Raw genomic sequence first — 27,225 nt, forward strand, 5'->3', positions numbered from 1 at the left:
TGACTATCCTATTCCTTTTTTCCTGATCATTCAATGCACTTTAAAAAATTGTGTGAAAGAATCTATGAGTAAATAGGATACTTTTTATTATGGGGACAGAGAAACCATGTAATTTTGTTTTTCATGTTATGTGTTATGATGCCAAAGTATACAGAACAGAAATAACCCTGGCATTTTTAACATTCCATTGTATAGTAAAATATGTTTGTTTAAAAATAGGAATGATAATTTATTCTAAAATATTGTGAAATCCTTAGGATAAATAAATAATACTGCTTGACCCAGCCCTAATCAGTAATAGGCTGCAAAATAAGATAAAGGTTATTAAAATAATCCTTTTATTGAAAGAGAAAATTAGATAAGTTGTGCTGCTTGACTCTGAGGCCCTCCTAGGGACATGTAAAATGAAGAATAAACTCAACTTGATCTAGTCCAAAAAGCCTGAAGAAATCCTCACAGCTGGAACATCACCACTAATTACATTTTTGCTTTTTGAAAATGTATTGCCAGCTCTTTCTGTTCATTTTTAGTGATGCTATACCCATAATTCCTTAACAAACTAAAATATGCAATCTTTACAGAATGCATTTATAATAATATTATATTTACTTTGACAGCTGTAAATTTCACTTACATTCAACTAAAATTCTTGAAATACCACAAGAATTACTTGTGCAAAAATCTGTTGTATGTAAAAAACCCCCAGTTTAACTGTTTTGTTTATTTCTTGTTGAGTCAGTATAAATTTCTTGCTCCTGGGCAGTGTTTCTTCTCCTCACCTTCACCTCATAATCCCACTCCTATTAGTCCTTTCCAAAGTATTTGGCCACCTTGAGTGCCCTTCTCTATACCCTCAACTTTCTATTTCCTCACTTCTTGATTACTCACTGTCTTTTGTCAAGCCCTCTCTGTTTCCAACCCTCCATGTCTTTATTTCAGCCATAAATATGTTGCTTTTCTCCCCCCTCTATGCTTATAAATAAGTTGAGTTACAAGGTATCAGCATAGAAGGGGTACGTACAACTGAACCTTGGAGAAAGAGTGATCCCAAAAGTTTTGTTCAAGAAGTGATTCTCCATCAGGCTCTAATTTGCCATTATGGAGGCAACTCCAGTTGCAGTATGATCAAGGATCCTGTGCAGTAGTGAAGAACGATCTGTAGAGACTACATGTTCTTTAAAAGGATTAAAAAAATACTGGAAATTTATTAATTGATTTTTTTTTTCCAAAAAGGAAAAGAATCAAGTTAGTACATTAAGTTTTCAGTGGTTAAAATCTCAGAGAATTGTCAGGAAATATGAGTTTTATAGTTGGTGGGAAAGTCCTGAATCTAAGCCTACCTCCAAAGCAAACACATAAAACTAAGTTCTTATGTCCTTTTATTCCTTTGTGGGTTTTTTACATCAAGTGAAGGTGTGCATATTTGGAAGCCATGCCACTTGAGAAAATGGTCCACAATAGATGCTCCACAATTGAAACATAGATGAATGAGTTCTGTAAGACCTACTTGCACAAATATATGAGACTGCATCAGGTGCAAAGTCATTTTGCATAAAGTACGCATCCAAGAAACTTAGCAGCTGTGACCCTTTCCATGTAGGTTTTCAATTTTTTAGTCATATTTCGTTATTAGAGAGTTGCTATTCCCAAAGTCCTTAGGCAAACATACCAGTCCAAGAAGCAGAGTTCAATGGGCAGCATTTGCAATGGTGTTAACTGTTGAGAACACCAGCCTCTCTGAAATGTTACAGAAACATTAACCAGTCAGTCAGTCTATTTGAATATTTGATATTACTTCCTGATTTCCAGCTGCCACAGTTGCAAATGTTTTCATTTTAGAGTGTTTGGATGTCCTGGAGAAACAAGGATGTCCTTGTTTGTATAAAAAGAAGTAAATGAATTGTAGATTTGAAATAAAAATTTAAAGGAGTGATATATATATATATATATATATATATCCTATAAAATATATATACATATAACTCTTCTGATATATATGTGTATTTTATAAGGGTTTCATAAGAGTTTCAGTCCATTCCTTTTATGGTTGGTAACATCCTTCACAGTCATCTTGCATTGCCCCCAGTTATATGCAGGGTTAATCTTGAATGACCAAATCTATAAAGCAGCCAAACTGTATGAGAATTGGTCAAGAAGATTTTATTTGTTTGTTTGTTTATTTGTTTTTTATCTGCGTGAAATGATTAAACATTTTGATTAAGAATATGGGACCTCTTGTTCTTTTCTGTTTATATAAATCAAGAATTATGGAACAATTGAAACAGAAAAGCTTCTCACACTTGAAACCTCTAACAGCGAGGAACATGAAATATAAAGCTTTGTACTAAAGAGTGTTTGACAACATAAACCCAAATAATATTAAGCCACATGGAATAGATTGTTTCTACAATGTAGAAAAAATGTATACACCAGATTTATGGTAATAAAAAGTAGAAGCAGAATCCTCTTTCATCATTCAAATGGTAAAAGTGAGCCTCTGTTAGGAACAAATACATGTGGAATATTTTGCAGAGAGCAGAAAAGCCTCAAGATGCATTGCAAAAAAACCCATGACATGATTACAGAATGGCAGTAATCTGTATAGTATTTTTTTTTTCAGCCAGCTATTATTGCTTGCTTTCAAATCCTGGCAATATCAATATTTTCCAGTTTGATTGGTGACTGGTCTGAACTTATCCTACTTGCTTTTAGGAACAAAGACAAGAGAATGGCTACCTCTATTCATCTATTATTGTTTAAATAGCTGTCACAGCCTCCAGGATGTCTGTTTCTATGTTATCTGGTGAAAGAATAAAATAGAATGGCAACAAACCAAATACAGTGAAATATGTTTGTTGTATTTGGCCCAAACCAGCTGCTGTTTACAGATAAAATCTGGTTTGAACAAAACCAGGTGAATTTTGGAAATTGAGGAACAATGGATGGAGTGGTTGTAACATTTACAAATATTTTAAAGATATGTGTTACATTCGGACTTGCCTATTATGGTGATTTAGTTCATATGTCAAGACACATATTCATCTCTGCCCAGACACTGTAAAGGCTTGGGTAACAGCTTGTCCTATCCTTGTTTATTTGTTAATTTATAACATCTCAGTTCCCAGCAAAAACCTAGGCAGGCCCGGCCACTTCTTTGTTCTGCCTTATTCTTTCTTTTCTTCCCCCCTCTTTCTTTTTATTGTTGTGCTCCCCACTCCAACAATGGAGTTGTAGATTGACCCTATTTCCCCTTTTGCCCTGACTTCTCTTCTAGCACTTCCTTTGATGTGTTTAGACTGAAAATACCAAATCTCTGTTTCCCAGCAAAGGCTCATCATTTTGCAGCATAGCTCTGCTAGTACTGTAAGAGGAACATTAGTAGTTCCTTTACAGCAGTTCAAAAGATATTAGGCTAATGATTATTTGGAAACAAATTATATCATTCAGAGAAAAGAGAACTTGTGCAGGAATTTAGTATTTTTAAATGTTTTAAAGGCAAGAGGTCATATTATTTTGCTACTAAGATATGTGGTTATGTTTTAATTGGCTGTGTTTATAATGTGTTTTTTTCTTAAAAGTGCATTTTTTTAAGATTCGCTCAATCATTGCTTATCTCACATCCACAAATATCCACGCTTCCTGTGTATAATATGTACATTTGCTCTGTTTCAAACATACTCACACTCAAAGTTTATTTCACATGGGACATCAAGAAAACAAAGTCAAATTAGTCTGACTTTTTTTTTCCTGAGTTGATATTTCACTAAAATAAGTTCAGAGTAAGTTCATCTCTCTAGTACTACCCGTCAGTGTAAATTTGTTTCTGTTATTTATTACAACATAATGGATGTTACTTTGAATTCATATTGTTCTAATTTTTTTGAGTTTGCCTATTGCAAAACCATGCCACATATTGTTAAAAAATCTTCACAAAATTCATGTGTTGAGCATGCATGAAGTACAGCAAGCATAACATTAAATAAATTGTTAAGTAGTAATACAGTAAAAAAAATTGATCCCTTACTTAAATTCTATTAAAAGATCTGTGTTAGGAGCTTTCTGTATCTCAGCAATTGCATGGAAGAGCAGTTTTTGAGTTAATTAAGTCTTACGGAATTTTTAAGTGGGTCAGTTTTATCTAGTGTATCTTAAAATATTTTGACAATTTGAGACCTAAAATATCAGTAAGACTCCGAGTAGTCTTTGAAAGTAGGAGATCATTGATCCATTTTCCTGGCAAACCTAGAGGAAAATGATGTCTTTTCACTTTCTTTTCTCACTTATATGAATCAACTTTGCCATGCATACTAGTGATTCGACTCTTTCCTGCTATATGATGCAAGAGCAATACCTTCACTGCAACCACTGCTACAAAGAAATCTCTACCCAAAAAAACTTAGGGATGTAACATGGAAGAGGCTTTTAAATATTTTATTTTTATTATTATACTTATTTATTTTAGGTAAAAATCATTTGGGGAAGCTGTATTTTCAATAGAAAAGTTTTCAGTGATGCAATAATACTGTTTATAAATATATTGTCTAACTAGTTTTGTTTAAGTTTTGGCTTGTTTCTTTTTGTTAATGAAAGTGTAACAATTCTGGCAGCAGTTTGGAAAAAACATTTGCTAATGATTTTTCACACTAGAATAGGAGTGGAGAAGTTGAACTAAGATAGTTTTCAATACCAGGAATATATAATTTATTACTCCTAATGAAGCGGTGAATATTTCTATAATATTTTAAAAGTTGCAATGAAAATGCTCATATTTAGAGCCAAATTTTAGTATGTTACTACAAAAGGACTACAAAGCTATCCATGCTACTGTGGGGTAGCATGAGGACAGAGGATACATCTACATGGTATATTTTTCAGAGCCTCCTTTCAATAAGGTAGATAGGAAATGGTTCAGAGATCAAGTGCCAGTTTTTTCTCAGCACTTTCTAACATGACTCAAAAACTTAAATATAGCTGAAAAAATCCTTTATGATTCTGAATGGTCGGAAGCTTTCTTTAGTCAATATTAATTCCTTTCAGTAACCTTATTGGAAAGCTTTTGAATGATGACCTTATGAGAAAGCAGTAATTGTGGCCTGAATTGTGACAAACAGGTCATAAGGAACAGGGTCTTACTCCTTGTGTAGCCTGTCCTTAGCCTGAGCCACAGGGAAGTAGGAAGAACAGCACCCAGTATAGTATCTCCCCAAAAGCAGACCTTTCCATCTGAAGTGGTAATCTTAGGTTTCTCTTACAGTCAACAGACACTTCTAGAGGAAGATTTGCCTCTTCCTGCAGTAGATGCCTATGAGAGTTCAGACGGATGAGTACCTTAAAGTGGCCTCTGCTTCTTTCCACTGGCTGTAAAAGACCTGAGTGGTACCAGCCCAGCAGCAGATGTCCAAATGCCAGTTTGGGTAGTTCTGTGGAAGGACATAGTAGGAAAAGCTATTACTTTAGCACTGTAAATATGGCCAGCGTGACAGAATTGGTGAGGAGACAGGACAAGAAATATGCACCTGAATGTGGTTAATATAGGTTGATTCCCTCTGTAGGAATGGTGATGGGGACTGTTGGAATTAACTGGGACTTCGGGTTATGGATGTCCCATCCTGAGGTCATCAACACTTTAACCTTTTCTTACTGCAGATGTCAATTTTCATGGTCCTGAACTATGTCATCTTAGGAAAATACTGCATTCAGTCCAAGAGAAAGCTCTTTTTAGGAAAGTAGGATCAACTTGTAGATACAATTTACAATAAAATATTTTACAATAAAACAATTTACAATAAAATAAATAGAGAATTACAACCATTATTGAAACTATAATTAAATAAATAATTAAAAAGAAATTTGACTACCCCAAAAGATATATAACTTACAATGGTCAAAGCCAAACTGGAAGAAAGTGAGTCTGACAAACTCTTTTATAGTCTTCCAGCTGTGCAGAATCTGCATGACACGTGGGGTGCATTCTGATGTCCTTGCATTGTACTGGTACATCAAGATGTGTCAGTTAATGACTGAGCCCTTGGTAAGAAGAGTATGTATATATGTATCTATATTTATATATGTATAGATAATTTTCCTTTTGAAGAATTCAGATTAACATCTGGTGCAAAGAAATTGACCTAAATTTCTATATCATATCAACAGTAGCCTAAAAATATTCCAGAAAGTAAAAAAAAAAAACCAACAAACCAAAAAACACAAATGAGGTTACTGAAGTTTCTATTAATTGCAGGGGGTTTATTTTTTTTTCCACTTCTTAATCTGTTCACAGATTATCTGTGAAACTTTAATCTTAGAAGTCTTTAAGCTGCGTAAGTTTTTTCCCATTGTGATGTCAGAAGTGATCAGATCTGATTGTTACAAAGATCCCACTAAGGAGTTCAGCATTTATTGTTAAAAGAATTCCATGCTTTAAAAAATTAGGCCAGTGATTGTTACTGTGTGGTTAATTTCATGTGCATTAAAACATGTTCAGAGCATGTTTTAATTGTGGCAATCAGGCACACTTTTTTGATTAAAAATGTATTGAAGATCTTTTCTTGGTGTTGCAAAATCTTCTGAGCTGTAAGTGAAACCATTAAGAGTGGGAAGGGTTAATTGTGTGGGAAGCCTCATATTCAAATACTTCTCGTATACAAAATATATGTCATGCTAGAAAATATTCTATTGTCAATCCAAATAGAACACAAACTAAAATGAGATAATTGGGAAGGTGCCCATAAAGTCAGCCTGAATATATTATCACAAGTATATGTGAGATAATATTTGTTTTAAAAAGATTCTATGGCACTGTAAACTCAGTCTCATTAGAGACTGCATTTAAAAGGCTTATAAAGTTACTCATTAATGTTATCTTGTTGTATCTCCACAGCTTTTTCATTAAAGAAAATTCAGCAGAAAGCATTTTCTCCTGATAGCAGGAACCAATTTGCAATAAATGTTCTGGAAACCACTAGGGAAGCCATTACTGAGGTCTAATAAAAACAGACAAGCGTAACTTGTTCTATATTTTTGTTTCAATCACATACAGATGAGACCCCGCTCTCCACACCAACCGCAAGAGACAGCCTTGACAAACTTTCTCTAACTGGGCATGGGCAACCACTACCTCCGGGTTTTCCATCTCCTTTTCTATTCCCTGATGGATTGTCCTCCATAGAGACCCTTCTGACTAACATCCAGGTAGGCCTTTTTTGTAGATCAGCTTAAAGGGATGGAGAGGAGCCAGTTTTGTCTAAATTAATAAAACCTTTCTAGCTTAATCAGTTCATAAGATTATTTGGATCAACTAATTTACTGAAAATTTTTTGTAATTTAGGTTTTAAAGAAACCACAGCAAACAAATGAATTTAGAAGCTGTCAGATACAGTACATAAAAATACAGATTGTATATTAAACCACAGCAGAAAATTCAATGTAAATTACATTGGTGTGTTTAACAGCATTTGTCTTCAATGCTCTTTTTATTACAAGCTAATGAAATGTATCTTACTGTTTAACTTTATCTCATTTACTAAACAGAGTAAGAGTTCTTTAATAAATAGTTATTTCAAATTGCTAGAGTGGCATGGTGGAAATGATATTTAAAGCTATTTGAAATGTGATTTACAAAAAGCACTTATTTTATAAATAAGCTTATTTCACTTAAAGTACTGTCTTCAAAGAATAGACTTCAAAGGGTATTTCCTAATTTTATACAGATTTCCTTTCTGGTAGTCACAATGTCTGTTGTGTGTACAGTAAAACTGTGTTCAAATATTATTTATAGTATACACTGTGTATACCTTGAAGCCAAATTGTTAGTGTTTTATATTAGAATTAAGAAAATTTTTTTGTCCACAAATTCAGTTGTCTTGTGTTCCCCATATGCAAATTTTGCAACAAATATGGTTGTATATGGCACACAGTAGCAAAATGATAGTGCCAGAAATAATACAGATATATTGCATATTTTAGTGAAGCCTTGTCTGGGCATCTACCAACTTCTAATTTGTCACCATATATTTCCTGCTCATTCCTGCAAACACATAAAATCAATTGTATTCTATCCAGCACAGGCTATGACAGAGCAGGGCCAAATCCTGCTCACTTTACTGTCTGAAGCAATCTCATTAAAGTTTATGGCACTTCAGAATTGTTTTATGAAAAGTATATGAGCCATTCATTAGTTGTGTTTTGAGGTCAAATAATGGAAAAATAGTGCTATTTAAGAAGTAAATGTTACTATCTCTGTCTGGTCTGAAAAAGCATATTTATGACTACTTTTTGCAATTCTGAGACTTAGCATCTTAAATATTTAAACCATGAACCAAGATAATTTGATAGCAGCATTCTTGTAACATATCTGCTGCAATCTGTAAAGATTGTAGTTTTTTTCTTAAGGCAGAAATACAGTTAGCAAATTTTAGCTGTGCATACATGTACAGAAAAGTTCTTAGTAATTTTTTTTGACAAATGTCTGCACTCAAGGTCTCTAGACAGCAACCTAATGAGCAAAGCATTTAGCATCAACAGGTTAGCTAATCTTGTGATTGAACATGAGAGTGCTGCACTACTTCAGGATAAATGACCAGGATTAATTTGTCAAGAATGCATTCGGTTTTGTTTTACAGAAAATGTGAATGTGAAATTCAGTTGTTAAGGTTTTTTTTAATACTCTAATCTTACTTGGATTGAAAAGATAAAATAAAAGTCAACATCATAAACAAACCAGAAACTTTTTTCTGCCTTCTCTTGTAGTGCTTTTGAATGTCCTGCTCCTTACCTTGAGATTCCACATCATGACAAATCATCTATTAGTATAAAGTGGTGGGACATAAGTCCTTCTGGATTTTTTTTTCAGTATGTCCCCACATCACAGATTTTTAGGAATCCTTTCATAACAGTATATGAAAGGCATTTCCCTCCCTCTCCTCTGCTCCAGGTAGGACAGGACGACATTAGTAATCTGCTTCATAAAATAAAAAATAACTAAAATTAGTTGATTTTCCCATCTATGTAGGAAAACTTGGCTTTAATAGCAGTAGAGTATATTACAATATCATATGGACAATAGTGGCAATTTCGTTAACCAATGCCATTTAAAATGGTTTCCATATTGTTCTTTCATTGCTATTGCAATGAGAGGGGGTTACCCCATGTCCACAAATGAATTAGATACTGTGATGCTCACACTCCCAGAACAGTGTTTTAGGTATTTGATTACTAGTTCAAATTTGTTGATGGCATCTGTGGAAAGAGGCCATTCTGTACCATGGTCCCTGATTGCACTGTAATTTGTGACTTTGCTAGGAAATGCATAAACAGTACCTGAAACCTATGATGCATTTATTGCCTGAATTAGAATGACTCTTTTCATTGAGTAAATGGCTCCTTGCTGTCCTTTGGACCTGATATGTTTTGCATCCCTTTCAGTAGAGATGTGGTTTCCATGGGGAGGTGGAGCAGTGTGATCCTTCACTGTTCTCTTGTTGCAGCCGTGGAGCAGGTCTAACTTCCTCAGATTACCAAAAGCTTCACGAGTGGATTTGGTAAACACTGCTCTTTTCCTCTCCAGGGTCATTCATGCTGAAAATAGGCATGTACTTTCACTGAAAGGGTATATGTCTGCTTGTGAAATGAAAGTCCTCATTTTTTGTTGGGACGTGGGTCTGGGGAGCACCCACAACATACCACACGTTGTGCTGGAGGTAGCCTATGTTTTAGGGATGTGATCATGACAGGAATATATAGTCAAGGAGCTTCTTCCTATGCCAATGTGCATGGACTTGATGGTGGATGTCTCTGCCCTGATCTCCATCTGTATATTCAGTTGTGTGAGGTGCAGGATCTGGAGGATTTGAATAATACAGATTTTGGAGACTCAATAAAAGCTTGTAGAGATTGCCCTCATTTAAACAGGAATAGGAACAGGATTTAGGGTGTTGTATGGGCACTAGGAGCTCTAATTTTGGCCTTTGATAGGATAAAAAGGATCCTAAATCTTGTCATTGGAACAGTGCTTTCTGAGTACATGAACAAAATTTCTAAACATTTTTCTATTTGAAAACAAATATGTTTTAAGACCTGGAGATGCTGATGAGCTCAGGTGAACTTGTTGCCTAACTGTAATTCTGTTTTAGAAGCCTGAGCCATTTTTTAGAATCGACCTCTGAGCACAAGTGAGTCTCTTTCTTCTATCCATATTGAAATTAAGTGGATAGCCCCTGATCATGAATTCATAATTTAAGGCAAACACTAAGCAAGCCTATTTCCTTCTGCTATCACCAGTATGTCTTTCAGTATACCATATATACAAGTTTTCTTACTTCTCCATAAATACTTCTTTAAGCAAATACATTGTTTAATTATTTGTACATTTTCAAAGGAGATAATAACAATATACAATGCTTGGAATAGCCAGCATTGTTCTTACTGGGGACTGCTGAAATACAAATAATAAACTCAAAAAATATAATTAAGCAAATACACACATAAAAAAAAGGAAGATTGCGAATATATTTTCTTATTTGAATTTATATCTGCACATCTAAAAGGAAGAGAAAATAAATTTTCACAGAGAACTTCAATCAAATGATAAGTCTGTTTTTTCACAAAGTGTATTTGTAGATTTATTCTGAATTAAATGCTGGAAGTCTAAGTGCAGTTTCAGGGAAGATGAAAGGTGGGGGAAAGTGAGTCACAGCAAAATGCTGTATATGTGCTAGTGAGAAGGCTAAAGATGTCTCCATATTCCTCACATAAGTTTACCTTTTTGAGTCATGGCCTGATTATGCCAAAGTATGTTACAGCCATGGCCTTTCGTGATGCTACAATATTCTTGGGTAATAGTTATGTTCTTTCAAGCTTTTAGAGTCTGAATCTCTACTGTCCCTGAGCTGAATTTCCATTAATATCTAAGAGTTGCATTAATATCTAAAGGTTGATATAATTGCACCATGATAGCTGTATTTTTCTATCAAGATTATATTGTATTGACACATTTTTATTGCTAAATATTTTTAAAGAGGCACCTAAAACAATTTGCAAGTTTTCCATTGATATTAGTAAAAGCAGTGCATGGTAACAAACTAAATTCCCCTCTGGAAACAAAAAACTCTACTAGCTTTATTGCCGTGAGTCTCCTGCACTGTTACTATGTATGCAAACAATGTTACTATCCCCTGCAAACTGTGGATAAAGTAAAAAAAAAAAAACCAAAAAAAAAACCACCAGTTTTACTTTGTATTATTTTATCTGTCTTCTGCTAAAATTCAAGAGATTTATATTATTTGAAAGTGTGTTCACCATTAATAGCTAATACTGGAGAAAGAAGCCCCTGAGCTGCAACCCTCTGGAAGTCAGGAATTTTGACAAGGAAAACTTCTTTATGTGCATGCCCTGATCTTCTAGTTTCCCTTTTTCACTTAATGTGGGCAGTTGTTGGAAACAGGATATGATGATCTAGAAAGAATGTCAAACTAATTAGCAAGGTCATTCTGATTTCATGTGTAAAAGTACGGCCAACTAAATTCTGTTAGGTAGAACACACACTTAGAGATGCAGCTAGAAAGAGAGGGAGCTTCTATACACCTTCCCCTCCACCCCTTTCAAAGTAGGCAACACATTATTTGCATAAGTTAAAAATAGTGATGAGTAATACTGGTTTTAAGACTGAATTGAGATTTTATATATGTTTAGGTTCTGTAGAATCACAAGGCTGTCTTTATATGATGGTTTTCTCAGATCAGAGAATGGGAAGAAATTAGTCTGTCAACTTAGCCTTGTGTTTGGGACAGTCCTAAAGGATTTGGCAATGAAAAATACTAAAATAAGTACAATAAAGTAAACAAATCAGAATGATATATTAAATCTCCAGGGAAAAAAAAGTCTATTTTTGACATTACATGGAAATAAAAATTAAGAGAGACACTGAGAAGAATGGCTTGCCATGCTTAAATCCAGGCTCCAGAAAGAGCCATACTGTATTAAAAATAAATCTGGAACCTGAGCATGTTCACTGCAATTATCATTATCCAGCCTCCATAACATCTGACCTTCCCTAAAGAGAAATATTTTCTTTTTGTTAATGTCCTGTGTTGCACTGCATTTCCCATTGTCATTGGCAGCATATTGATTTAATATCAGGTTAGAGGATTAGCCATAGCATATACAAGTTGGACATACTGTATTTTGTATAATCTTCTACAGCTGATCCACTGGGAGAATTAATAGAATTTCATGCAACCCTGAAATTGCTATTCCTGTTCCAGGGGGCACTGATGATTTTTTAGATGTACTTTTTTAGTTTTTCTCAGCCCCTTCTGCAGTGAATAAAAGGAGATATTGAATGTTTCCAGTATTTTTATGTTAATGCTGTCATTGGCGACAACAGCACTTTTGATATGCATCAGTTTGGCTCTAGTGCAGATTTTTTTCACATTGGATGCCTACTGATGTGCACTGATTTAACTTCTAAAAATGAAACTTAATTTTGTGTAGCTTATAAGTAGTCCCTAGTGGATCTCGGCTCCAAAAAGCTAATATTTTTCAGACATAATCAGCAGCAATAGGTAATGTATTACCATTAGCTATGTTAGCAAGTGTAAAAAAAGGAAAGACTGGGGGAGGAAGTGTGGTGCAGAAACTCAATAGAAAATGTAATAATCTTTTAGCAGCTTCGTACTTTGCAGCAATTCTTAATATGAAATTACACACATCACTGTTACACCCTAGTATTATTCTCCATGTTTATTCATAGTGATTGTTTCATATTTAAAGAACACAAAAATATTGTGTTTTCTCAGCCAAGGACAATAATAGTTTAATAGTAATTTATTTTAAACTGCTACTGATAATACAACCAATCAACACGTTAAGTGATGCCAACATTGGCATCTTGCTAAATAATCTCTAGGCTTTGCACCGAGAGTACATCTTTCAAAGATAAGTCAACAAGAGCAATCAGAGCAGAAAATTAGAATTTGGTATCTTAGAATTAAAATACAGCTAAACTAAAGTTTTAATTGGGGTGATCTAAAAGGGCACTTGATGTAATGATCTCTTTCATTTGTTACTAATTGTTTGTTCCTGATGAAGAAGAAACATGTACATGAATGTAGTTGAATTGAGTAAAGATGGCAGTTGCTTTAGCAGCTTGATTTTATTGTTAAACATGATGGATTTTAAGATTTTGGGAAGACAGCATTTGCAGCTTTAAACTTACTAGACAATACACTTTTCATCAACAAATACTTTTCATGTAATTTCTCTTGATCTGGTTTATTTATGATTTGGATGATTCACGTGTTACAGTAAGCGAGGAATAGGAGGTGATTAAAACACTCTAGAGTTTAAGCATAAGCCAGAAGTAGGATAAGCTTGATAAACAAGTCCTACTTCAGTTTCTTACTAATTCAAATGCACCAAACATAGGAGAATATGGCTATGGAAAAGGAACAGAATTCAAATTAACATTAACTTCTGAGAAATAGATTGTAAACACTTTCCAGATATTTCAAATGGTGTTTTGCTTTGCATATGTATGGAGAGCTTTACAGGTAGGTAGATTTTTTTTGTTTTTCTCTAATAATAATTAGAGAAACTCAACTCAAAATACCTTTGCCATTAAGTATTTTACAACAGCAAAAGAAAACTGTTAAAACTTTAAACATATTTGTGAGAACATTTGTTGTGTTACCATTGTTACAATTTTTTCCAAACATGGATCTTTTCTTATTTAGTGTATAACATTTTGCTGACCATCTGGGCCTTGCAGTCAGAAGGTGCTGAGTTCTTTTAGCTTCTGATGGCTTCAATAGATTGAAGTGTAACAGAGCTGCGGAGCATTAAGCTCTGAACAAGACAAGACTTGAAGCAACAATTTAAGGAGGATGAGGAGTACTGAAAATAACAGGCTCTGAAGACAGAGCTAAAACTTTGAAGGACACACAGTTTACAGCAATCATTGACACTGGGAAGACTAGTGGGATAAATGTGCAGACTAACACAAAAAATATTTTTTTCTATTTCTCAGGTATCATTTTACTTGTTTCTTTTTCTATTCTTCTTTGGGAGATATTTTAAAAGAAATTGTGAAAAAAAAAAAAAAAAAAAAGCAACCCAGAATCCAATTTAGGAAGTGTGGCTGAGGGGTGAGAAGCTTATTTCAGAGAGAGGCATCATGGTTTTTCGTCTGTAATGCTCAAACCAGGTCTTGAGTGTGAACCTCCTATGTGTTAGCTGAATGTTTCCCTAGCAGAACCATTGGGGAGTACTGTTCTGTCTCTCTTGTTGGCATTGTTTTGTTTTATATCAGTAATTAAATCTCTGTTGGGTCAAATTATCTCTATGGTTAAGTTATCAGGAGTCTTGCCTAGGATATAGGAGAGTTAGTTTCATATCCATGGAGATTCATATATGAATATCCATGCTTAATTATCTACTTTATTATGATAGCTTCAATAGGAGGGATTCAGGTGTAGACCCAAGAGCCTGATGGCCAAGCTTTTGGGAAAGGGAAAAGGATATTTGCATGTTCATTTATTTAGTTCCATTTCTCCTTATATTTTGATGCCCTGTCTCAGTGTCCTAACTATCTAGTTAATATTATTAATAATGCACTGTTAACTGTGCCAGGATCATCCTATTTCCTTGCAAAAGAAGAAGAAATTTTGAAGTTGGAATTCTCAAAAGAAGTTTAAAATAATCTGAATTGTTATTTCCTGATACACTAACAACAGAAAGACAGCTAGGGTTTGTATCAACCATCTCAGGTCAAGAAATCAAGAGATGATTGTGTTTTGTTTTTCTGCTGTGAGATAATAATCATACAAGTCAGGGGACAGACTAGTTAAAACAGAGATGTCTTCCTACATTGTGACTGTCCTTTCCTTACTATCCCAATATACCTATGCTCCGTGGAACCTTAATGATGTATGCAAATATTTGAAATTAATAGTAATTAACAAGGATGATGAGCAAGATGGCAAGACTTTGAAAGAGACTTTCTCCTTTAGCTTATTTCCATTGGCTTGAGTTGGACTAGGGATTGAATTCTGTGTACGATGTGAGTGTAAGATTGCCAGTTTTTCTTAAGAGGAGTAAGCCTGTTCCTGCAAATTTTTCATATGAGTTATATGCACAGTTAGAGGTGAGTTTGCATTTTCTGAGAAAACATGACTCCCAGCTTTTTACAGATTTTTTTCCACCTGTTAAAGAGTTAATTCCAGTTAAAAATTGCTGTTGATAATAGTTAACTTTGAACCTGTAACAGAATTATTTTATTTCTAAAATATCACATCACTGTCAAGGAAAAATAACTTTATTTAGTTATTATGTCAACTGTTCTAACAATCTCCAAATATCCAACTTTATCTCTGAACAGGGTCTACTAAAGGTTGCTATAGACAATGCCAGAGCTCAAGAGAAACAGGTCCAACTGGAAAAAACAGAGCTGAAGATGGAACTCTTCAGGGAACGAGAACTGAGGGAAACACTTGAAAAGCAGTTGGCTGTGGAGCAGAAGAACAGAGGTATCTTGATTAAGCAGACATAGACACCTTGTAATTTATTTCCTTAGGAAACAATTTTCTATCAAACACCTGTGTTTTATCAAAATTTTACCTCACTTAAATCATGTTAGGTCTCAGCTGACTGCAATGGAGGATGTTTTATAACCTGCCTAATTTTGTATAGGGTCTTCAGGAGACTTGGACTCCTTTTTTTCAACATCTTTTCTTGAATAGTGTTACATTAGTCATACATAAGCAATTATAAATACCCTACATGCTGTAACAGACCTTTTCAGGTTGTGATCATTAGGAAAAGGGATAGCTACTTAATACAAAGACAATTTGTATCATATTTAAGAATCTGCAAGTTTTTAGGAACTCTGCTCTTATAGTGCATATTTAAGCAAACTGTATGTAATAAATATAAAGAAAATGGTAATATATGGACTCTTTATAATGCATAGTAGATAAAATACATGTTTGTAGAAGTAACAGTGAAGGTCCTTCTTGATGAAGCAGAAGCATTAGTAGCATCTGTAGCATTAACATCAGCCCACTGTAAAGCCTGTACATGTTAGAGATTTTTAAATAATTACATTGTTAGTGAAGGTGAGGCATTTTGGAGTGATTTGCATTAACTATTTGCATTACAAGCATGTTTCTAGCTTTCTTTATGTGTTCATTTCTCAGTCTCTGTATGTCTCAGCCTTTCATAGTGCCTGGCTACTTTGCAAGGACAGTTAACCTCTGGGACTCACATGTCAGACCATGACAAGTCAGATGTGTATTTTTGCAGGGCTAGAGTTACAAGTTTCTTCTTGTCCTGTTTAATTTTCTGGTAACCACCTAAACGGAGAATCCCAAGAACGATTGGATTCACAACCAATGGCATTACGCCTTAAACTAACGTGCTAGCACTAAGTACACAATGTAATCCTGCTTCATGCCTTGACCCATTAAAGGGTAGGACTATCAAATAATTAATTACCCTTTTTTTAACTTCTGAAAATGTATTTTGAAAGACAATTTCTGTTAACAATTATCACACCTGTGCCATGGATCATCCCTCTGTCCACAACTGGTCCATTCTGCTCAATACAATTACATTACTTACAATTTTAAAGTAATTTGGTAGAAGAGTAAAGTAATTTGGTGAGTCTTCACATCTTTCTCACAAGTGCTCAAATACATGTTGCTTTTTAGAGTTGGACAATCACATGCAAAACAGAGAAGGCTGCAGGGAGGGAACCCATCTGACCTTACTTTAGTTTCGCCATCTACAAATTGAGTGTCTCATTTTAATCAATAGAAGTTCACTTTCTGGACAATAAATAAAGAAACTTGTATAACCTTCTCAGATAGGTAGGTGGGGTCAATTGCACTGTGAAGTCTTCTTTCTCTTCCCTTTAACTCCAGAGGTCACATTGTTGACTAGGCTGTGCTAGACACGTGTGTTTTGAAAAGGTAAAATTAAGCAAAATGAATTTCACTCAAGGTTGTATGTCAGAAAAAAACATGGGAGATAGTCCCTTATTTTGTTCAGGTTACTGAAATAATTGGCAATATTGTTTTCAGCTTGATGCATTACCTGCTTTTGTATATGCATCCCTCTAATGACAGTCTTGCACTGGGAGAATAGTCAGACCAAAGAGGAATGAATTTGAACAGTTAATGGTGGTATGCAGCAAACCAAATATAATGAGGATTACTATCTCTGCTAGTGGATACTTTCGTATAAAAGAAAGAAAAGTATGGATTATTCTTTCAAATAAACAGATCGAAGTAAGAGAGAAAAAATAAGGCCAGGTTGTAATCGTCATCAAAATTTATTCAGTTAAAGGCAGAAAAATGCATAGAAGCCTTTACCTATGATTAGTTTTTCAGATAGCAAGTGTCATGTCTTGAAGCAAGTTTCACATGTCTTAATGGAAGCATGAGCAAGAAGAGAGAAATGTACCAGATTCCCTGCTAAGTGAAGAGATACTGTATGAAAATACTGAAAAACACTTAAAAGCCACAGCATAGAAACACAAGCCACTGTGTCACATACAGGTCAAACCCTTTATGTGAAGGGGATCTTCAGCATTAGGCAATATCTATCTATCTTTTGCTCCTCACATTAATATAAGTCAAATAAAATTCTTTTTAGTGGCTATAGATGAGTATTTTTGCCTTTTTTTATAGAGCATTGGATTCACGGCTGCTACTGTATGTTCTACAGAGCTGCTTATTTACTGTACTGTTTCCTTCCTTCTTTTTAAATTTTCCAATTAGCGATTCCTAAGGCTGTAGGATGTGTCTCATCAACTGGTGAAAGTAGGATAATATCTCTTCTGTGAGCAGCTACACAGTAAGGGTTTGCTAATTCTGGCTCTGACTGCTGTAGTCACATCTACAATGTGTCAGCCATGATGACATTTTAATTCAGAAAGCAACATATGTTTCCTTCTCATTTATTGCAATCACTTTCAAAGTACTTATAATGAAAACATTAAAACCATGCAATGATTCAAAATGTATTTAGTTTAGCCTTTGTATAGATGCTAGATGTTCTTTGATAGTATGAGTTAATTAGCCTGCAAAGTAGTTGGTGTACAAAATGAGAAAGAACCAAAATTCCAAAGTCTTGGATGTAAATTATGTAGTTATTCTGACTACAGAATATGTACTTATGTTAATTTTGTGCCTGAACGGTTCTGTATAGCAGCACAAAATATACAAGATCATCTAAAAGGTGGTTCTTCTTAGCATATAAATTAAAGAGTAATAACAATGACGGCTCCCTTTAAAAGTTTCATTGTTTGCATTTTGTGAAAGATACTACCATCACAGTCTACTGTCCCTGGAGACTATGAACTGGTGGAAGTACATTTTTGTATTTTCCAGCATTCATTCCTAGGCATGTACCAGAGGTTACTCTGCAGTGAGATACAGGGCTAGATAGACCTTGACATGCAAACATAACAGGGCCTAATATCTGGGTTTGGTAAGGATAATTCTTTTGGTGCGTATAAAGAATTCTTTAGTGAGTAGTTTAGTAGATAATTTTTTAGTTAGTGTCAGAATAACAGAATCTCCTGGGAAGGATTATCCAGGATGATCTTAGGACAAAAAGCTTTTTACATGCACATCAATGAAAACCCTAAATGTGCTAGATAAGAACAGTTGGGGTGTGGTGGGGGAGATAGTGCTATGCTCTACAACTTGATATGATTGCTTCAGAGGCCCACTTTGGTTTTAATGGAGTAGAAAAATTGGTTGGCATTACCCTTTTCCATCAGGAGCATAAATTGTGGTATGTTCCTTTAGTTAGGGATCCTGCAAGTCTTACCTTTGTGGTTGTAAGTCACTGGTAACCTAAAGAAAAAAATTGTATTATACTGTATTTGCCATCCTTTTCCTACAGAGTTTAAGCTGAAGAGATTCAAGGAAAACATTTTTTCTAAATAAGGACTTTCTCTATTTAATTTTGAAATACTCATTTCTTTACTAATATTTTCCCTCACATTTGACAAAGCATAGTAATATTTACTTGACTGGAGGATCCAGCACCATAAAGGATTTGCGGTGAGTTCTTCAAGGTTAGATGGCTGATGGGACAGGCACCAAGAGAAAGCAAGAAAGAGAAAAGGGAAAGACAAAAGGGAAATGTGCAAAAGAAATAAATAGGGGGAAGAGACCAGGCACTAAAGGGTCAGATGGATTGCAGGAAGCAGAGCTTGGAGGGGCCTTTCCACAAGAAATAAGGATATGAACAGGGTGGGGGCTGCCCAGGACTCAGACAGATAGATCTTGCGTGAGAGAAATGGCAGGGAGGCAAGAACTCCATCACCATCTGTCTATTGACTGTGCTATGAGAAACAGAAATGGTGAAGTTAATTCTGAAAACCCCATCACCTCCAGAGACAGGGGCTTATCTATGTCAGATGATTCAAAACTACGTTCCATTGCTGGTATCCAAGGTTTTCTGATTTGAAAATTCACAAATTCTCAGCTGTTTATTAAAAAAAAAAAAAAAAAAAAAAAGCCATTGCTTGATACCACATGTAGTTTTATATATCAACAGTAGCTTTTAGAATATTCCAGAGTGATTCCAACATATTTCAAGTAATCTAAATGGTTATTGTACAATTAATCAGTTTATATGAACATTGCAGTTATAGTGTTTCTCGGGACCCCAATAGGTCATTGTGCAGCCAAGTTTCAGATCCAAACTGGAGTACACCAATGTTATTTTCTTTTCACAGCAATAATTCAGAAAAGGCTAAAGAAGGAAAAGAAGGCAAAGAGGAAATTGCAGGAAGCACTTGAGTTTGAGACTAAACGACGAGAGCAAGCAGAACAAACACTGAAACAGGCAGCTTCAACAGATAATCTCAGGGTCCTAAATGGTAAGAAGCCGATTTTTGCCTGTGTGTCATTAAGTTTCAATTTAAGTGCCAATAGAATCTTGTTATACTGAAAATTTATAACATGATGGAAAGGGAAAAAAAAGAAAATCTCTTTCCTTTCCTTCATTCAAGTGATGCCTCTCTCTGTATTGCTTTGTTACTTTATATAGTATGTGCAAATAAACTCACTGGAGAGAATGTTCAAACTAGGACAATTTTATATTATTAGCTTGAGAAGTCAATTTTTTTCTTCCTTTTTTTCTCCCCTTGCTTTATGCTTGAAAAAATCTATTGCTCATTAATCTTCCCAGTCTAACAAAAAATTGTCCTGGCCTCCAGTCATTGTTCAACATTAAAAACACTGACAAAGGTTGATTGTATTGTAATTCAGCATTGGAGTAACAGGTTGTAAAAAGGGCTATAAGAATCAAATGAAATATGTGTCAGTCTTACCTTTCTATGTTTCTAGACTCTCTGACCCCAGAGATAGAAGCTGACCGCAGCGGGGGCAGAACAGATGCTGAAAGGACAATACAAGGTAGGAATTTGCAAAAGGCTATAAATCTAGATCTTGCTATATGAGTTTTTCCTCAGCTTTAGACTGCTATTCAAGCATGTAGCCTACCATCTGGGCCACATCAAAACAAGTTCAAACAAGGTCAAGTTCATCTTGCTTGTTTATAAGAGGGAATACATTCTGTGCTGATAGATTTTCTTTAAATTAATAGGTCATTTCTGTTTATACAGAGCAATTAAAGAAGAATAATTAATTTGAAGCAGTATGGGTTGAATTTTTCACATGCTGAATGCAGTTTTTTGTGAATATGTGTAGTTTGATTTGAGCTAATAACATTTTAAAGGTATATTTGAAACATCTTGAGCCTTTTAACTGTACAAATGGCTAAACCTAATGGGTAACATTCAAAGCATGATGAGAATTTCATAGCTAATAGTCAGTGGCAGTTACTGAAAGGTGTGTTTCAATAAGCTACTCTGAGCATTAACAATAAATAAGCTGTTTATTCCCATCTTGGATTTTTCATTTACCACATCCCATTATTTACATTTTAATAAAACAAATCTGCTGAGTAAATTTATACATGAAATACTAAAGAGAGCTATATTGCTTCCCCTGTGAATCTAAATGTACGTATACACTGCAAACATCAAGATATTAGTAAAGAGCAAAATTTGAAGATGGTATTTATGTTATAATATCTATTCTTATCAACAGGCTAAATCTACCTACATGAATACTAAGCAATAAAAATAGCAATTGTTTTCAATGGTAAATGAAGGTGCATTTTTCAGAGACAAGCCTAAAAGGATTAGCTCCAGTAATCACACTCAATTGCCTTTATTTTGCATTTTGAAGTCAATCATCCTAACAGTATCATTTGACATCTTCTCCGTGTTATTTAATCACATTTCCTAACTTCCAAGGAGTTGTTACTGGTGTGCCACAAGGAGGCTGTAACAACAGAATAAAAAAGTCAAGAAGCTTTTAACGGATTGAACATATAAACAAATACCAAAAATGCGATAAGTTCTTATGAAAGACAAACACATATATATAAACAAAAGCATTTAAAGCAAGTTATGTCTGCAAAGTCAATAACACAGAAGTTGGAAAATGCCAGATTAAATGTTGCCTGGGAAGTGAATACATGTTATGAGATCAGTTACCCCAGAGTCCTGCCTTCTTTCCTATAAAACGTATATGTTATTCAAAGCACCATTTGATATAATTCATTTGGTAAGAATTCAGCCATTATTTCATTTTGTTTTAATCTAGACATTTTTGTTACTTCTTTTGATGCTAAAACAGACTTCTAATTTCTTGGGAGGCTGTGCTGCTGTGCTGGTTGCTGCAGTACTTCCACTCATTACAAACATTAATTGCTCCATCTTCAGAGCATTCTTGCAAGGAAGTGAAATTTGGAATATTCCAGTTTGATAGCTGGGAAAGAGAGTCAAATACAGATTAAGATGACATATTGCTTAACTGTCAAATATCAAGGACCTAATTTTTCAGGATAATTTGCATTTTTGGTAGAAGCATTCAGGTGTAATCAAATCACTGTTCCTGTTGAACTGTCTTGTTCATAGGCTGAAGTATCAAGTTGGATACTTATATTATGAGCACCACAATTTCAAAACCATGTATTCTAAAGGATTTTTCTCAAACTATATAGGAATAGCACTTCAGCTTTTGAACAATGATTATGCATTCTTTCTCAGCTATCCTCTGCTCATTTCATATATTTCCATTCTTGCAATAAGTGAAATCAAGGATTTACAGGAGGCATTCTCAGTAACAACTTTTCCTTGATTCATCTGTCTAAGGTGATGCACATTAAAAACAAAACTAAAATCCACAGATGATTATTTAGTTCAAGACTGGACCATGATATTTTCCGATTGTGATTTTGACTCATATTGCAAAGGCAACCTTAATTCTGACATTTCCTCTATCCACTTTGCACTCTCAACATACAACTAAAGCAGAGGGCTTTTAAGCAACAGGAAAGAAGCAAGAAATACAGTTTTCATGTCTTACAGCTTAATGTATTCAGCTCAGTCATCATACAGCAGTTCAGAACTTTTAGATCTACTGCAATATGTAACCCTACAAAGCAAATATAACTGTAGGAATATATTTTCAATGTAAATCAGTCATTATAGGGTGACAGGCTTCAAAACTAGTTCAAGAAACAGTTAATAGCAGGCAAGTCATGCTGAATGTCAGGACTCTTTGTGTTCATTTCCAATATTGGAGGGAGGATTTCCTTTCACCATAAATTCCCATTTCTCTGTGTCCCCCTTGCTATGTATCCCTTTGTATCTGTCCCAGTTCCTTCCTCCTCCCTCGAATCCCACCTTTTGTCAGTTGCTAATCTCTTTTCCTTGCTCTACATTACATTCTCTTCTTTTTTCCCAACTTCACATTCTTCCAGCATTCACTTTTAAACTTAGTTTCATGCCACCCTGATTATTTCCTTAATTAGAAGCTCTTTCTGTCTGTGTGACTCCCAGCCCCCTGGCTCTGTCTGACCCTTCCTGCTGCCTCCTCCCCTTACTCAGTCGTTTCAAGAGCTGCATTGACATTCCCTGTTACCAGCCTGCCCTATTGCAAACCACATCTCCATCTGTAGTGTCTGCTTCCCCTGTCTCCCTGGTCAGGCTCACATCCCTACTTGTTTCAGTACATTTCTTTTTCTTTTTGTGTACCTGCCTGGATATCAGGGAGGGAAGCACTAAGAGCATTCTATTCCAATTTCAGTTTTTAGCATGACAACTGTAGGCAGGAGTGAGGAGAAAGAATTGCAGGGAAAGAACCACTTCATTCCTGCAGCACTGGAATAAAGCATGCTCAGTACAGACGGGGCCCTTTACCTGCAAAAGCTTTCCAATGAAATATTTTCCAGTACTTCCTTGGATTTTGTTAGGGGCAACAAAGACTATATTGTCACAAATTATACAAAATTTCAATTGTGTCCTTACATTTTCTTTGTAAATTATATTTTGTACGCTTTGGTATGCACTATAGAAAAAATATCATATACAAATATTTCTTATATTCTATTATTCTATATATAGTATATTCCATAATTAAAAATATAATACCACCTCTTGCATCTTTCAGTTTCTGGGGAAAAATACTTACTAGAGAATACTTTCTTATTCCTCTCAAAAATATATCTATGTCTCAGTATCTAAGCACGCCTTGGGTAATAGTCTTTTTATCCACAATCATTTTTCAGTTTACTGTGTTGAGCATGCTACGTAGTTCTATAACTAAGCAAACAAAGGTAGGAAGCTGCAGTGCTCTGTAAGAAAGTGGTATAATTGAAATACAAAGTGTAATTTCCGCATTTAAGAAAATGTCATGCAAGAAAATCATAATTAAAACTAAAGATTTTGTTTACTCTTTATTATAAATAAATGGATACTTGTCAACTTGAAGTTATATCTAATGTTGCTATTTTTAAATATGATTTTGAAGAGTAAGGAATAGAACTAATTTAAGTGTAGAAGATAATTGCGTTTGTCAATAAGGGGGTATGTTCTGTTCTATTTTTTAGTCATGTAGCACTCATTTAGATTCACTTTTAGTGCATGTAAAGTCTTTTGTAAAATGGGAGCAATAACAAAAAGGAATTTGAATACAAGACTATAAAAAGAAGCAATGCAGGGTATTTTAGGGTTGTGCTTGAGTTTTTTAAATACTGAGTAGATAACAGTTTGCTGCAATATCTATAAAATGTTAACAAATAGTCATAATAAATAATTCAAATTTGGGTCTCAGATGTAATTATGTATATTTTTTGAGTGATAGAAAGAGATACTAAGCTATTAGGAACTGGTGAAGATACTGGCTTTAAATGTTTTCTTTGCTTCTGTTTTAAATAATAATAAAGCAGATTATCCTCTTCTCCATACATATTGTAGGTTCACTAGATGCCTATGCCTAGCTCCCAATCCGGTTTCCCAAGACCCCCTCATCCCACACAAAAAGGTACCATACAAAGATAATGTTTGACTTTTATATACTGTTTTGTTAACAGACCTCTTACTAAGCACTAGAACAATGACATTTACTGCCACTTTTACTTTCTTATTTCCATTGATTTTTTTCTTCTCATTTGGTTACTTACCATGTATATGCCTGCCTATATTATTATGTTTTCTTTTCCTCTATATACCCCACATTCCAAATTTTCTATCTCCTAGTTGTTTCCCTCCCAAGTCTTGTACCTTCATTCTCATTCTATTTAAACACTAATTGCATAACACATTATCTAAAATCCTCTAAAAGTATTCTAGTTCTGCACCATCCTCACCACTGACCATTCTTTCCTTGCCATGTTCCTGTCATATGTTCATTTTCCTGAATTGCTCACAAATGGTTTTGTGCTTTTGTCCCAAAGCTATCCTGGCAAGAAGAGGAAGATTAATCAAATTTTCCCTCTTTCATGCTGCCATTTTTTTGTCTTTTCTATTTATTTCAAATTTACTAGCAATTGCCTCAGCTTGTACCTTTTCTGCTTTCTTCCAAATAATTTTCAGCTTCTGCATGCCGTCATTCCAGCTGCACCTGAAATCAGCTCCATCATTTTCTCCTTAGTCTTCTTACAGTGCTCAGTTCCCTGAATTCTCAGGTCTATCTATTGTTTTACCTCAAATGTCTGTTTTTGTTGCAAGAGGCCCTTTGCATTTTCTGTGTTCTCAAAGTTCTTCCATCCTGCTCACTCTCAATCAGTTTTTTCCTCAGCTATGCATTCTTCTCTAGGAGAAAATTTATCCTCTTTGTCCATTGGTCAAATTTTTACACCTCAGTTCCTTATCCTGCTGCAAATATTATTTTTTTCTTCTAGCACATTATCTGCCTTTCTCCAGATGTGTCTGTTATCTACTCTCCCTGTCCTTTAGCAAAATTAACTTACCCTTTCTAAGCCCTTTCCCACTGACATCTTCCCTTTCTTTAGTTCTCCACCACTTCTCTCGGCTCATATTAACAATTCAGTTAAGTGTAATGCTAAGTGGTTTCAGATTATACCTTCCCGTTGTAAGAAAACAGACCCATTCAGCTACCATGCACACAAAACCTTCCAGGGCCATCTGTCTTTTTCCCCTCCTAGAAAGGACAAGGCAGGAAGAAGAGATATTGAACAGATCCAGAAACAGAGAAAGAAAATAACAGCAACTCAGCACACTGATTGCATGATCCTGTATGAAGTTCCTTGTAAAGCCTTTGAAAGCTACTGAACAAGAGCAAGAAACAAATTATGATTTAAATTTCCTCATTGCAAGTGTGCATTTTGCTGCCCAAATAGGAGGAAGCTGCCCTGCAGTTGCCCTCCACATTAATAAAAATTGCTTATATACAGCTTTAGTCATTTGCCCTGAAACCTAACCTAAATTGTTTCTGCATAGGTTTGAAACTTGTTTAATCTATTTTTCAACAAGCAAAATCCACATAATAATCTCAGGACTGATAGTCCTTGATTCTTTCTTGTTATATTTGTGTTTGAAAGATGGGTATCTTTCAAAGAAAGACTTCCACAATGAAAAGGAACTTTTGGTGGTTGTGTGAAGTTACTGCACACAGTTCTATTTCTGATATATAAATCTTGGACAAAAGTGTGTGGAAATATGTGATGATATATTTTATGAGATCAAAAACTTTATTGGAAAATGCCATTATCAAGGCTGTGAAGTCAAGCATTCCAAAATTAGGAAATGGTAGAATTAAGGTTGTCTTCCGCACCTTTGTTCAACTGTCTTTGTGTATGTGTCATGATACAATCTTTAATTATATGATTAGATACTGTATTTTTTACAGTACCTTGTCTCATTCAGTGCAGGGGACAAAAATATAGGTGAATAAAGGGATATCTATCCAATATTTTCTTCTTCTTCAGTGGTCAGTCTGTCTTCTAATGCTTTATATAATATTTGGTTTATATGTAATTTTTCCATAATTAGACATCATGCTTTACAGAATAGTTGTTAATGATTATCTAAATTTCTTTCATATATTAAATCTTTGTCATTTCCTAACAGCTGAGCCCTTTTCTTCACTAATGTCCTAAGTAACCATCTCCTAGGGTTGTTTTCTTAACAAGTAAACTACAGAAGTTTCACTGTGAGACAACATCTGAAATCCATATGGAATTGAATCTGAAGATTCACAGTGATAAAGCTAACCAAGCAATGGATAACCTGTAATACCATAATATGAGCAGTGTGGCCTAAGGAATGGCCATTTTGCTATGGCAGTTTTACAGGTACTTGCTGAGATAGACAACCTTATTGAGCATTTTGTGCTCTTGGGCACAGAATCTTCCTTTCATTTTTCTTGCAACCTGTATCACCTCTAACAGTGTTTCCATCAAGCTTTCTTTTTCTTGGTTCTCCCTCATTTCTGGGTTTTCAATCAATCTTAATAACAACTTTTAAGTTTTCTAATTTCTTTCTTGACCCTTTTTTCCTCATTCCTTTCAATGCATTTCTTTTTATATCCAGTTATAATTCCAGCCCCTAAAGTTTTGACTTCTTCTGCCTAATATCCTTGTTAATCAAGATCCAGGTGTCTCCAGATACTGACTTACAATTCTATCTGTATGCCAAATGTCCAGTTACTCACCATGATTTTTCTCTCTAAGAAAACTCATATTTCTCTAAGAAACCTCTTGTGACTTTACTTGACTTTCTTGCCCTAGCTGTGCTCTATCTCCCCTCTTTCCTTCTATTCTCAACCATTGGGTTTTGTTCTTGTCTATTAGTGCAAATAATTTAGTCCCTCAACTTCAGTCTCATTTATTGTCACC

The 27,225-nt window shown here is 34.8% G+C and overlaps 1 protein-coding gene across 5 annotated transcripts in view; it reads left to right on the forward strand.

The window, feature by feature from the left end:
- The window catches only part of DACH1 (dachshund family transcription factor 1), a 355,781-nt gene that overhangs the window by 298,728 nt on the left and 29,828 nt on the right, over positions 1-27,225 (forward strand). For 4 of the 5 annotated variants that reach the window (XM_083885199.1, XM_083885200.1, XM_083885202.1 and 1 more), the window contains 4 exons: positions 7,040-7,191; positions 15,374-15,521; positions 19,748-19,891; positions 20,361-20,429. In XM_083885199.1, coding sequence (XP_083741325.1) covers positions 7,040-7,191; positions 15,374-15,521; positions 19,748-19,891; positions 20,361-20,429 — 513 coding nt within the window. Of the gene's footprint in view, positions 1-7,039; positions 7,192-15,373; positions 15,522-19,747; positions 19,892-20,360; positions 20,430-24,343; positions 24,411-27,225 lie in introns of all 5 variants that reach the window. The other variant, XM_083885201.1, reaches the window with a different exon arrangement.

The sequence above is a fragment of the Zosterops lateralis genome, assembly GCF_965231275.1.
Source record: "Zosterops lateralis genome assembly, chromosome: 2".
NCBI classification, from domain to species: Eukaryota; Metazoa; Chordata; class Aves; order Passeriformes; family Zosteropidae; genus Zosterops; species Zosterops lateralis.